At 69.6% G+C, this 12405-nt stretch overlaps 1 protein-coding gene across 1 annotated transcript; it reads left to right on the forward strand.

Moving 5' to 3' along the window:
• The first annotated feature begins 404 nt into the window (after window positions 1–404).
• On the forward strand, window positions 405–12399 carry LOC140396006 (nuclear protein 1-like). The gene is made up of 3 exons (XM_072484044.1): window positions 405–610; window positions 3232–3361; window positions 12034–12399. The coding sequence occupies exons 1-2, from the start codon at window positions 511–513 to the stop codon at window positions 3357–3359; spliced, it is 228 nt and encodes a 75-aa protein (XP_072340145.1). The 5' UTR covers window positions 405–510; the 3' UTR covers window positions 3360–3361; window positions 12034–12399.
• The last annotated feature ends 6 nt before the right edge of the window (window positions 12400–12405 follow it).

Here is a 12405-nt window from a genome sequence, read left to right on the forward strand (position 1 = left end):
AGACACACAGAGGGGGAGAGACACACAGAGGGGGAGAGACACACAGAGGGGGAGAGACACACAGAGGGGGAGAGACACACAGAGGGGGAGAGACACACAGAGGGGGAGAGACACACAGAGGGAGAGACACACAGAGGGAGAGACACACAGAGGGAGAGAGACACAGAGGGGGAGAGACACACAGAGGGGGAGAGACACAGAGGGGGAGAGACACACAGAGGGGGAGAGACACAGAGAGGGGGAGAGACACAGAGGGGGAGAGACACACAGAGGGGGAGACACACATACAGAGAGGAGTGACACAAAGAGAGGGAGAGAGACACACACAGGAGAGAGAGTCAGAGACAGAGTCCCCGCCTCTTTTGAATCACGTTGAAGTGGCTGACGTGGTTCCTGTCTGTTGTAAACAAGCCGAGAGATCGGGTACGGCTCATAGACAGTTCAGCAATCGGTGGAGCAGGTAGTGATCCACTCGAGCTCTCTTCATATTGAATCAAACGTCCACGAGCCATGGCAGACGGCGAGAAAACGCAGAATGTGCAGGCCCGTGACTTCGAAGACCAGTATTACGACAAATACGACTTCTACAACATCAGCGACCGATTCTGTGGTGAGTCCCACACCCCATCTCACATTCTCCAGCCTGCCAAATCCACCTGCCCAATCTCAACCGGCTGGGTTGAAATAAGACCCAAGGTGCTAGAATTAGGTTTCTCATCCCCATAACCCCTGACCCCCTTATTGATCAAGAACCTATCCATCTCTGTCTTAAAGACACTCAGTGATTTGGTCTCCACAGCCTTCTGCGGCAAAGAGTTCCACAGATTCACCACCCTCTGGCTGAAGAAATTCCTCCTCTTCTGTTATAATGGATCGTCCCTTTAGTCTGAGATGGTGTCCTCTGCTTCTAGTTTTTCCTACAAGTGGGAACATCCTCTCCACGTCCACTCAATCCCGGCCTCGCAGTATCCTGTAAGTTTCAATAAGATCCCCCTCCTAAAATACTGACATGTTCGACTTCAGAAAACTCTAAGGGGCCCCTTCTCCCCCACTGGCTGGTCAAGATTTTTTTGTTTTTAAAAAAGCCTCTCTCTCTGAACTGCATCAAGTTTTTAAAAAGTTTTGAGAAGCTCGGCTCACTTACAAAAGCTTTTAAAATACTTTTTACACTTTGATATTTCTTTTCAAAGGAGCCCTGACATGTGGAAGGGGATTGACAGAATATCTTTAAACATCTGCTGAGCAGCTGAAAGTTTTGTGGGGGGTTTTGTTTGGAAGGGTTCAAAACTTTGTGAACAACATGTTTTCGTGCCAATCAGATTGAGTCACATGGTCAGGAAACGTCACCAGTTATTTGAAGTGAGTTAGTTCATCAAAACTGTGCCTTGCGAGTCGGTGTCAGGCACGTAACGAGCGAGAGAGAGACAAAGAGAGATGGAGAAAGGGATAATGAAGACACGGAGAGAGGCAGACACAGAGGGAGAGAGAGCGCAAGATTGACAGAGAGAGACAAACACACACACACACAGAGGGGACAGGCTCACAGGCAGAGACACACGAACAGAGGGAGACAGAGGCACACAGGGACACAGAGAGGCTCACAGGGAGCGAGGCTGGCAGAAGAGACTGAGAATTAAATGAGTTCCATTCAAAATATCACCTGGACGGTGGCACAGTGGTTAGCACTGCTGCCTCATTCTTCATGCGTTCCCACTTTTTAACCCCCAATTTGGCAAATTCAGATTCTATCTCTCTGCCCTCACGAAGACTCTATGTGTCTCCACGTGGTCAGAATGTTGGAGTCCCAACTCCACAGACCTCGGCACCACCATCTTTCCCGATTCTTGCCGCGCAGTACTGAGGGAGTGCCGCACTGTCAGAGGGTCAGTACTGAGGGAGTGCCGCACTGTCAGAGGGTCAGTACTGAGGGAGTGCCGCACTGTCAGAGGGTCAGTACTGAGGGAGTACCGCACTGTCTGAGGGTCAGTACTGAGGGAATGCTGCACTGTCAGAGGGTCAGTACTGAGGGAGCGCCGCACTGTCAGAGGGTCAGTACTGGGGGAGCGCCGCACTGTCAGAGGGTCAGTACTGAGGGAGTGCCGCACTGTCAGAGGGTCAGTACTGAGGGAGTGCTGCACTGTCAGAGGGTCAGTACTGAGGGAGTGCCGCACTGTCAGAGGGTCAGTACTGAGGGAGTGCCGCACTGTCAGAGGGTCAGTACTGAGGGAGTGCCGCACTGTCAGAGGGTCAGTACTGAGGGAGTGCCGCACTGTCAGAGGGTCAGTACTGTGGGAGCGCCGCACTGTCAGAGGGTCAGTACTGAGGGAGGGGCCGCACTGTCAGAGGGTCAGTACTGAGGGAGTGCTGCACTGTCAGAGGGTCAGTATTGAGGGAGGGGCCGCACTGTCAGAGGGTCAGTACTGAGGGAGTGCCGCACTGTCAGAGGGTCAGTACTGAGGGAGTGCTGCACTGTCAGAGGGTCAGTACTGAGGGAGTGCCGCACTGTCAGAGGGTCAGTACTGAGCGAGTGCTGCACTGTCAGAGGGTCAGTGTTGAGGGAGTGCCGCACGGTCAGAGGGTCAGTACTGAGGGAGTGCCGCACTGTCAGAGGGTCAGTACTGAGGGAGTGCCGCACTGTCAGAGAGTCAGTACTGAGGGAGTGCCGCACTGTCAGAGGGTCAGTACTGAGGGAGTGCCGCACTGTCAGAGGGTCAGTACTGAGGGAGTGCCGCACTGTCAGAGGGTCAGTACTGAGGGAGTGCCGCACTGTCAGAGAGTCAGTAATGAGGGAGTGCCGCACTGTCAGTACTGAGGGAGTGCCGCACTGTCAGAGGGTCAGTCCTGAGGGAGTGCTGCACTGTCGGTTTGGGAAGGGGGGAATTTGGATTGAGGCCCGCTGCTGATTTATTGGTGTGTGAGGAACATCCCCCAAATGAGTCATTGTCAGCTGCCTGTTTAGTCAGTTGTTGCTGTGCACAAGTTGGCCGCGAGATTCCTCCATGTCCACAGGGACTGCTCTTCAACAAACTATTTGTTTTAGCTGTGCTTCGAGACGTTGGCGATGAGGGAAAACCCAGAGAAATTCAGGATCAGATGCCTGATCTCTCTCAGGGGGTGGGGGCTCAGATTGTCTCGGGGTGGGGGCGGACAGCGGTCTACGGCTTCTCCAATTGTCCCTCAGGGTGATGGCGAGGTGTGTACCCTGTGCTCTGACGCTGTGTGGACCCACAGGTGGGAGCAGTCGGAAGGGACGCACCAAGAAGGAGGCGAGTGAGAACACCAATCGCTTCATCCCTGCTGGGCACGAGCGTAAAGTGACCTACAAACTACAGCGGGCAGAGCAGAACCGCAAGAAGTGAGGGTGAGTGGGGAGGGAGAGGGCGGGGGGAGAGGGAGAGGGCGGGGGGAAAGGGCGGGGGAGAGGGCGAGGGCGGGGGGAGAGGGAGAGGGCGGGGGGAGAGGGAGAGGGCGGGGGAGAGGGCGAGGAGAGGGAGAGGGCGGGGGAGAGGGAGAGGGCGGGGGAGAGGGAGAGGGCGGGGGAGAGGGCGGGGGAGAGGGAGAGGGCGGGGGAGAGGGAGAGGGCGGGGGAGAGGGAGTGGGCGGGGGGAGAGGGAGAGGGCGGGGAGAGAGGGAGAGGGCGGGTGGAGAGGGAGAGGGCGGGGGAGAGGGAGAGGGGAGAGGGAGAGGGCGGGGGGAGAGGGAGAGGGCGGGGGGGAGGGAGAGGGGAGAGGGCGAGGGAGAGGGCGGGGGAGAGGGAGGGGGGAGAGGGAGAGGGCGGGGGAGAGGGAGTGGGCGGGGGAGAGGGAGGGGGAGAGGGAGAGGGCGGGGGAGAGGGAGTGGGCGGGGGAGAGGGAGTAGGCGGGGGAGAGGGAGTAGGCGGGGGAGAGGGAGTAGGCGGGGGAGAGGGAGAGGGCGGGTGGAGAGGGAGAGGGCGGAGGAGAGGGAGAGGGCGGGGGAGAGGGAGAGGGGAGAGGGCAGGGGAGAGGGCAGGGGGGAGGGCAGGGGAGAGGGGAGAGGGCGGGGGAGAGGGAGAGGGCGGGGGAGAGGGAGAGGGCGGGGGAGAGGGACAGGGCGGGGGAGAGGGCGGGGGAGAGGGAGAGGGCGGGGGAGAGGTAGAGGGCGGGGGAGAGGGAGAGGGCGGGGGAGAGGGAGAGGGCGGGGGGAGAGGGAGAGGGCGGGGGGAGGGGGGAGAGGGAGAGGGCGGGGGAGAGGGAGAGGGCGAGGGCGAGGGAGAGGGCGGGGGGGTGAGAGAGAGGGCGGGGGGGAGAGGGAGAGGACAGGGGAGAGGGAGAGGGCGGGGGAGAGGGAGAGGGCGGGGGAGAGGGAGAGGGCGGGGGAGAGGGAGAGGGCGGGTGGAGAGGGAGAGGGCGGGTGGAGAGGGAGAGGGCGGGTGGAGAGGGAGAGGGTGGGGGAGAGGGCGGGGGTAGAGGGAGAGGGCGGGGGTAGAGGGAGAGGGCGGGGGTAGAGGGAGAGGGCGGGGGGAGAGGGAGAGGGCGGGGGAGAGGGAGAGGGCGGGGGAGAGGGAGGGGAAGAGGGAGAGGGCGGGGGAAAAGGGAGAGGGCGGGGGAAGAGGGAGAGGGCGGGGGAGAGAGGGAGAGGGCGGGGGAGAGAGGGAGAGGGCGGGGGAGAGAGGGAGAGGGCGGGGGAGAGAGGGAGAGGGCGGGGGAGAGAGGGAGAGGGCGGGGGAGAGGGAGACGGGGGAGAGGGAGACGGGGAGAGGGAGAGGGCGGGGGAGAGGGAGACGGGGGAGAGGGAGAGGGTGGGGGAGAGGGAAGGGGAGAGGGAGGGGGGAGAGGGAGAGGGTGAGGGCGGGGGAGAGGGAGAGGGCGGGGGAGAGGGAGAGGGCGGGGGAGAGGGAGAGGGCGGGGGAGAGGGTGAGGGCGGGGGGAGAGGGCGGGGGGAGAGGGAGAGGGAGGGGGGAGAGGGAGAGGGGGAGGAGGGAGAGGGAGGGAGGGAGGACAGGGGAGAGGGAGAGGGCAGGGGAGAGGGCGGGTGGAGAGGGAGACGGGGAGAGGGCGGGGGAGAGGGAGAGGGCGGGGGAGAGGGAGAGGGCGGGGGAGAGGGAGAGGGCGGGGGTAGAGGGAGAGGGCGGGGGTAGAGGGAGAGGGCGGGGGGAGAGGGAGAGGGCGGGGGGAGAGGGAGAGGGCGGGGGGAGAGGGAGAGGGCGGGGGAGAGGGAGAGAGCGGGGGGAGAGGGAGAGGGCGGGGGAGAGGGAGAGGGCGGGGGAAGAGCGAGAGGGCGGGGAAGAGGGAGAGGGCGGGGGAAGAATGAGAGGGCGGGGGAGAGGGAGACGGGGGAGAGGGAGACGGGGGAGAGGGAGAGGGCGGGGGAGAGGGAGACGGGGGAGAGGGAGAGGGCGGGGGAGAGGGAGAGGGCGGGGGAGAGGGAGAGGGCGGGGGAGAGGGAGAGGGCGGGGGAGAGGGAGAGGGTGGGGAGAGGGCGGTGGAGAGGGAGAGGGCGGGGGAGAGGGAGAGGGCGGGGGAGAGGGAGAGGGCGGGGGAGAGGGAGAGGGCGGGTGGAGAGGGAGACAGGGGAGAGGGAGAGGGCGGGGGGAGAGGGAGGGGGCGGGTGGAGAGGGAGACGGGGAGAGGGCGGGGGGGACAGGGAGGGGGGAGAGGGCGGGGGAGAGGGAGGGGGGGAGAGGGAGAGGTCGGGGGGGAGAGGGAGAGGGGCGGGGGTGAGGGAGAGGGCGGGGGGTGAGGGAGGGGAGAGGGAGAGGGCAGGGTAGAGGGAGAGGGCGGGGGGGAGAGGGAGAGGGCGGGGGAGAGGGAGAGGGCGGGGGGAGAGGGGAGTGGGCGGGGGAGAGGGAGTAGGCGGGGGAGAGGGAGTAGGCGGGGGAGAGGGAGTAGGCGGGGAGAGGGAGAGGGGCGGGTGGAGAGGGAGAGGGCGGAGGAGAGGGAGAGGGCGGGGGAGAGGGCGGGGGAGAGGGAGAGGGGAGAGGGCAGGGGAGAGGGCAGGGGGGAGGGCAGGGGAGAGGGGAGAGGGAGAGGGCGGGGGAGAGGGAGAGGGCGGGGGAGAGGGACAGGGCGGGGGAGAGGGCGGGGGAGAGGAGAGGGCGGGGGAGAGGTAGAGGGCGGGGGAGAGGGAGAGGGCGGGGGAGAGGGAGAGGGCGGGGGGAGAGGGAGAGGGCGGGGGGAGGGGGAGAGGGAGAGGGCGGGGGAGAGGGAGAGGGCGAGGGAGAGGGCGGGGGGGTGAGAGAGAGGGGCGGGGGGGGAGAGGGAGAGGACAGGGGAGAGGGAGAGGGCGGGTGGAGAGGGAGACGGGGAGAGGGAGAGGGTGGGGGAGAGGGCGGGGGTAGAGGGAGAGGGCGGGGGTAGAGGGAGAGGCGGGGGTAGAGGGAGAGGGCGGGGGGAGAGGGAGAGGGCGGGGGAGAGGGAGAGGGCGGGGGAGAGGGAGGGGAAGAGGGAGAGGGCGGGGGAAGAGGGAGAGGGCGGGGGAAGAGGGAGAGGGCGGGGGGAGAGAGGGAGAGGGCGGGGGAGAGAGGGAGAGGGCGGGGGGAGAGAGGGAGAGGGGCGGGGGGAGAGAGGGAGAGGGCGGGGAGAGGGAGACGGGGGAGAGGGAGACGGGGAGAGGGAGAGGCGGGGGAGAGGGAGACGGGGGAGAGGGAGAGGGTGGGGGAGAGGGCAGGGGAGAGGGAAGGGGAGAGGGAGGGGGGAGAGGGAGAGGGTGAGGGGCGGGGGAGAGGGCGGGGGAGAGGGAGAGGGCGGGGGAGAGGGAGAGGGGCGGGGGAGAGGGTGAGGGCGGGGGAGAGGGCGGGGGAGAGGGAGAGGGAGGGGGGAGAGGGAGAGGGGGAGGAGGGAGAGGGAGGGAGGGAGGACAGGGGGAGAGGGAGAGGGCAGGGGAGAGGGCGGGTGGAGAGGGAGACGGGGAGAGGGCGGGGGAGAGGGAGAGGGCGGGGGAGAGGGAGAGGGCGGGGGAGAGGGAGAGGGCGGGGTAGAGGGAGAGGGCGGGGGTAGAGGGAGAGGGCGGGGGGAGAGGGAGAGGGCGGGGGGAGAGGGAGAGGGCGGGGGAGAGGGAGAGAGCGGGGGAGAGGGAGAGGGCGGGGGAGAGGGAGAGGGCGGGGGAAGAGCGAGAGGGCGGGGGAAGAGGGAGAGGGCGGGGGAAGAATGAGAGGGCGGGGGAGAGGGAGACGGGGGAGAGGGAGACGGGGGAGAGGGAGAGGGCGGGGGAGAGGGAGACGGGGGAGAGGGAGAGGGCGGGGGGAGAGGGAGAGGGCGGGGGAGAGGGAGAGGGCGGGGGAGAGGGAGAGGGCGGGTGGAGAGGGAGACGGGGAGAGGGAGAGGGCGGGGGAGAGGGAGAGGGCGGGGGAGAGGGAGACGGGGGAGAGGGAGAGGGCGGGGGAGAGGGAGGAGGGCGGGGGAGAGGGAGAGGGCGGGGGAGAGGGAGAGGGCGGGGGAGAGGGAGAGGGTGGGGAGAGGGCGGTGGAGAGGGAGAGGGCGGGGGAGAGGGAAGAGGGCGGGGGAGAGGGAGAGGGCGGGTGGAGAGGGAGACAGGGGAGAGGGAGAGGGCGGGGGGAGAGGGAGGGGGCGGGTGGAGAGGGAGACGGGGAGAGGGCGGGGGGGACAGGGAGGGGGGAGAGGGCGGGGGAGAGGGAGGGGGGGAGAGGGAGAGGTCGGGGGGGAGAGGGAGAGGGCGGGGGTGAGGGAGAGGGCGGGGGTGAGGGAGGGGAGAGGGAGAGGGCAGGGTAGAGGGAGAGGGCGGGGGAGAGGGAGAGGGGCGGGGGAGAGGGAGAGGGCGGGGGAGAGGGAGAGGGCGGGGGAGAGGGAGAGGGCGGGGGAGAGGGAGAGGGCGGGGGAGAGGGAGAGGGCGGGGGGAGAGGGAGAGGGCGGGGGAGAGGGAGAGGGCGGGGGAGAGGGAGAGGGCGGGGGAGAGGGAGAGGGGAGAGGGCGGGGTAGAGGGAGAAGGCGGGGGGAGAGGGAGAGGCGGGGAGAGGGAGAGGGCGGGGGAGAGGGAGAGGTTGGGGGAGAGGGAGAGGGCGGGGGGAGAGGGAGAGGGCGGGGGAGAGGGAGAGGGCGGGGGAGAGGGGAGAGGGCGGGGAGAGGGAGAGGGCGGGGGAGAGGGAGAGGGCGGGGGAGAGGGGAGAGGGCGGGGGGAGAGGGAGAGGGCGGGGGGAGAGGGAGAGGGCGGGGGAGAGGGAGAGGGCGGGGGAGAGGGAGAGAGCGGGGGAGAGGGAGAGGGCGGGGGAAGAGGGAGAGGGCGGGGGAAGAGGGAGAGGGCGGGGGAGAGGGAGAGGGAGACGGGGGAGAGGGAGAGGGAGACGGGGGAGAGGAGACGGGGGAGAGGGCGGGGGAGAGGGAGAGGGCGGGGGAGAGGGAGAGGGCGGGGGAGAGGGAGAGGGAGAGGGCGGGGGAGAGGGAGAGGGTGGGGAGAGGGCGGGGGGGGGAGAGGGAGAGGGCGGGGGAGAGGGAGAGGGCGGGGGGAGAGGGAGAGGGCGGGGGAGAGGGAGAGGGCGGGCGGAGAGGGAGACAGGGGAGAGGGAGAGGGCGGGGGGAGAGGGAGAGGGCGGGTGGAGAGGGAGACGGGGAGAGGGCGGGGGGGACAGGGAGGGGGGGAGAGGGCGGGGGAGAGGGCGGGGGAGAGGGAGAGGTCGGGGGGAAGAGGGAGAGGGCGGGGGTGAGGGAGAGGGCGGGGGAGAGAGAGGGGAGAGGGCAGGGTAGAGGGAGAGGGCGGGGGAGAGGGAGGGTGGAGAGGGAGACGGAGAGGGCGGGGGAGAGGGAGAGGGCGGGGGGAGAGGGAGAGGGCGGGGGAGAGGGAGAGGGCGGGGGAGAGGGAGAGGGCGGGGGAGAGGGAGGAGGGCGGGGGAGAGGGCGGGGGAGAGGGAGAGGGCGGGGGAGAGGGAGAGGGCGGGGAGAGGGAGAGGGCGGGGGAGAGGGAGAGGGCGGGGGAGAGGGAGAGGGCGGGGGAGAGGGAGAGGGCGGGGGAGAGGGAGGGGAGAGGGAGAGGGCGGATGAGAGGGAGAGGGCGGGGGGAGAGGGAGAGGGCGGGTGGAGAGGGAGACGGGGAGAGGGAGAGGGCGGGGGAGAGGGAGAGGGCGGGGGAGAGGGAGACGGGGGAGAGGGAGAGGGCGGGGGAGAGGGAGAGGGCGGGGGGAGAGGGAGAGGGCGGGGGAGAGGGAGAGGGCGGGGAGAGGGAGAGGGTGGGGAGAGGGCGGTGGAGAGGGAGAGGGCGGGGGAGAGGGAGAGGGCGGGGGAGAGGGAGAGGGCGGGTGGAGAGGGAGACAGGGGAGAGGGAGAGGGCGGGGGGAGAGGGAGGGGGCGGGTGGAGAGGGAGACGGGGAGAGGGCGGGGGGGACAGGGAGGGGGGAGAGGGCGGGGGAGAGGGAGGGGGGGAGAGGGAGAGGTCGGGGGGGAGAGGGAGAGGGCGGGGTGAGGGAGAGGGCGGTGGTGAGGGAGGGGAGAGGGAGAGGGCAGGGTAGAGGGAGAGGGCGGGGGAGAGGGGAGAGGGCGGGGGAGAGGGCGGGGGAGAGGGAGAGGGCGGGGGAGAGGGAGAGGGCGGGGGAGAGGGAGAGGGCGGGGGAGAGGGAGAGGGCGGGGGAGAGGGAGAGGGCGGGGGAGAGGGAGAGGGCGGGGGAGAGGGAGAGGGGAGAGGGCGGGGTAGAGGGAGAAGGCGGGGGAGAGGGAGAGGGCGGGGGAGAGGGAGAGGGCGGGGGGAGAGGGAGAGGGCGGGGGAGAGGGAGAGGTTGGGGGAGAGGGAGAGGGCGGGGGGAGAGGGAGAGGGCGGGGGAGAGGGAGAGGGCGGGGGAGAGGGGAGAGGGCGGGGGAGAGGGAGAGGGCGGGGGAGAGGGAGAGGGCGGGGGAGAGGGAGAGGGCGGGGGAGAGGGAGAGGGCGGGGGGGAGAGGGAGAGGGCGGGGGGAGAGGGAGAGGGCGGGGAGAGGGAGAGGGCGGGGGAGAGGGAGAGAGCGGGGGAGAGGGAGAGGGCGGGGGAAGAGGGAGAGGGCGGGGGAAGAGGGAGAGGGCGGGGGAGAGGGAGAGGGAGACGGGGGAGAGGGAGAGGGAGAGGGAGACGGGGGAGAGGGAGACGGGGGAGAGGGCGGGGGAGAGGGAGAGGGCGGGGGAGAGGAGAGGGCGGGGGAGAGGGAGAGGGAGAGGGCGGGGGAGAGGGAGAGGGTGGGGAGAGGGCGGGGGAGAGGGAGAGGGCGGGGGAGAGGGAGAGGGCGGGGGAGAGGGAGAGGGCGGGCGGAGAGGGAGACAGGGGAGAGGGAGAGGGCGGGGGGAGAGGGAGAGGGCGGGTGGAGAGGGAGACGGGGAGAGGGCGGGGGGGACAGGGAGGGGGGAGAGGGCGGGGGAGAGGGAGAGGTCGGGGGGAAGAGGGAGAGGGCGGGGGTGAGGGAGAGGGCGGGGAGAGAGAGGGGAGAGGGGCAGGGTAGAGGGAGAGGGCGGGGGAGAGGGAGGGTGGAGAGGGAGACGGAGAGGGCGGGGGAGAGGGAGAGGGCGGGGGAGAGGGAGAGGGCGGGGGAGAGGGAGAGGCGGGGGAGAGGGCGGGGGAGAGGGAGAGGGCGGGGGAGAGGGCGGGGGAGAGGGAGAGGGCGGGGGAGAGGGAGAGGGCGGGGGAGAGGGAGAGGGCGGGGGAGAGGGCGGGGGAGAGGGAGAGGGCGGGGGAGAGGGCGGGGGAGAGGGAGAGGGCGGGGGAGAGGGAGAGGGCGGGGGAGAGGGAGAGGGCGGGGGAGAGGGAGAGGGCGGGGGAGAGGGAGAGGGCGGGGGAGAGGGAGAGGGCGGGGGAGAGGGAGAGGGCGGGGAGAGGGCGGATGAGAGGGAGAGGGCGGGGGGAGAGGGAGAGGGCGGGTGGAGAGGGAGACGGGGAGAGGGAGAGGGCGGGGGAGAGGGAGAGGGCGGGTGGAGAGGGAGACGAGGGAGAGGGCGGGGGAGAGGGAGGGGGGAGAGGGAGAGGGAGGGGGGAGAGGGAGAGGGCGGGGGGAGAGGGAGAGGGCGGGGGAGAGGGAGAGGGCGGGTGGAGAGGGAGACGGGGAGAGGGAGAGGGCGGGGGGGACAGGGAGGGGGGAGAGGGCGGGGGGGTGAGGGAGAGGGCGGGGGAGAGAGAGAGGGGAGAGGGTGGGGGGGAGAGGGAGAGGGCGGGGGAGAGGGAGAGGGCGGGGGGGAGGAGAGAGAGAGAGGGCGGGGGAGGGAGAGGGCGGGGGGGAGGGAGAGGGCAGGGGGAGGGAGAGGGAGAGGGCAGGGGGGGGAGGGCGGGGGGGAGAGGGCGGGGGAGAGGGAGAGGGCGGGGGGGGAGGGGAGAAGGCCGGGGGAGAGGGCGGCCGGGGGGGGGGGGGGGGGGGGGGGGGAGGGTGGGGGGAAGAGGGCGGGGGGAGAGGGAGAGGGCGGGGAGGGGGGAGCGGGCGGGGGGAGAGGGGAGAGGGAGGGGAGAGGGAGAGGGGAGAGGGAGAGGGGAGAGGGAGAGGGTGAGGGCGGGGGAGAGGGCGGGGGAGAGGGAGAGGGCGGGGGAGAGGGAGAGGGCGGGGGAGAGGGAGAGGGCGGGGGAGAGGGAGAGGGCTGGGGAGAGGAGAGGGCGGGGGGAGAGGGCGGGGGAGGGGGAGAGGGAGAGGGAGGGGGGGGGAGGTAGAGGGAGGGGGGGGAGGGAGAGGGCGGGGGGGAGAGGGCGGGGGGGGGGGAGGGAGAGGGCGGGGGGGGAGGGAGAGGGCGGGGGGGGAGGGAGAGGGCGGGGGGGGGAGGGAGAGGGCGGGGGGGGGAGAGGGCGGGGGGGAGAGGGAGAGGGAGGGGGAGAAGGCCGGGGGAGAGGGCAGGGGGAATGGGCGGGGGGGAGGGAGAGGGGAGCGGGCGGGGGGAGAGGGGAGGAGGGCGGGGGGAGAGGGTGGGGGTATAGGGAGGGGGGAACGGGGGGGAGGAGAGGGAGGGGGAGAGAGGGAGGGGGGAACGGGGGGGGGGGGGGAGAGGGAGAGGGGACGGCAGTAGGCAGGGTGGATCTCGCCGTTGAGGCCGTACTGGAGGTGGGGGGTCCGCACTCCAGAACAAACCTTTCTCCTCTTTCGATTAATCTCTGTCCCTTCGCCCCCCCCTCCTCCTCCCATTCTCCTCTAGGCCGAGCCCTCGCTCCACGGCATTGGCCCCCACCCCCACGACCTGGAAAGGACTGCTGGCACGCTGGACCGGATTGGACAGCCGCCTCGGACACTGCTACGGATTTCAAACCCCACCCAAACCCCACGGGCAGAGGGACGCCCGGCCCTATCCTAATAGGGCAAGGGGGAGAGACGAGGGTGGGTAAACAGAGCGATGGAGACTCACCTCGCACTCTCTCGGACAAATGGAGGAGAGAATCGCAAGATGGCCGTCACGCAAGATGGCCGCCGTTCAAGATGGCCGCCGTTCAAGATGGCCGCCTCCCACTGCGTCGGTGGAAGGAATGATTGATGGGTTTCTGATTAAAGCTTTCAGAGAACTCTACCTGCT

Source organism: Scyliorhinus torazame, chromosome 19, assembly GCF_047496885.1.
Source record: "Scyliorhinus torazame isolate Kashiwa2021f chromosome 19, sScyTor2.1, whole genome shotgun sequence".
NCBI lineage: Eukaryota > Metazoa > Chordata > Chondrichthyes > Carcharhiniformes > Scyliorhinidae > Scyliorhinus > Scyliorhinus torazame.

Coding starts and splice junctions, on each gene's coding strand:
- LOC140396006 (XM_072484044.1), top strand. CDS start 511: ATGGCAGACGGCGAGAAAACGCAGAATGTGCAGGCCCGTGACTTCGAA. Junction 611..3,231: donor CATCAGCGACCGATTCTGTG/GTGAGTCCCACA, acceptor GTGGACCCACAG/GTGGGAGCAGTCGGAAGGGA.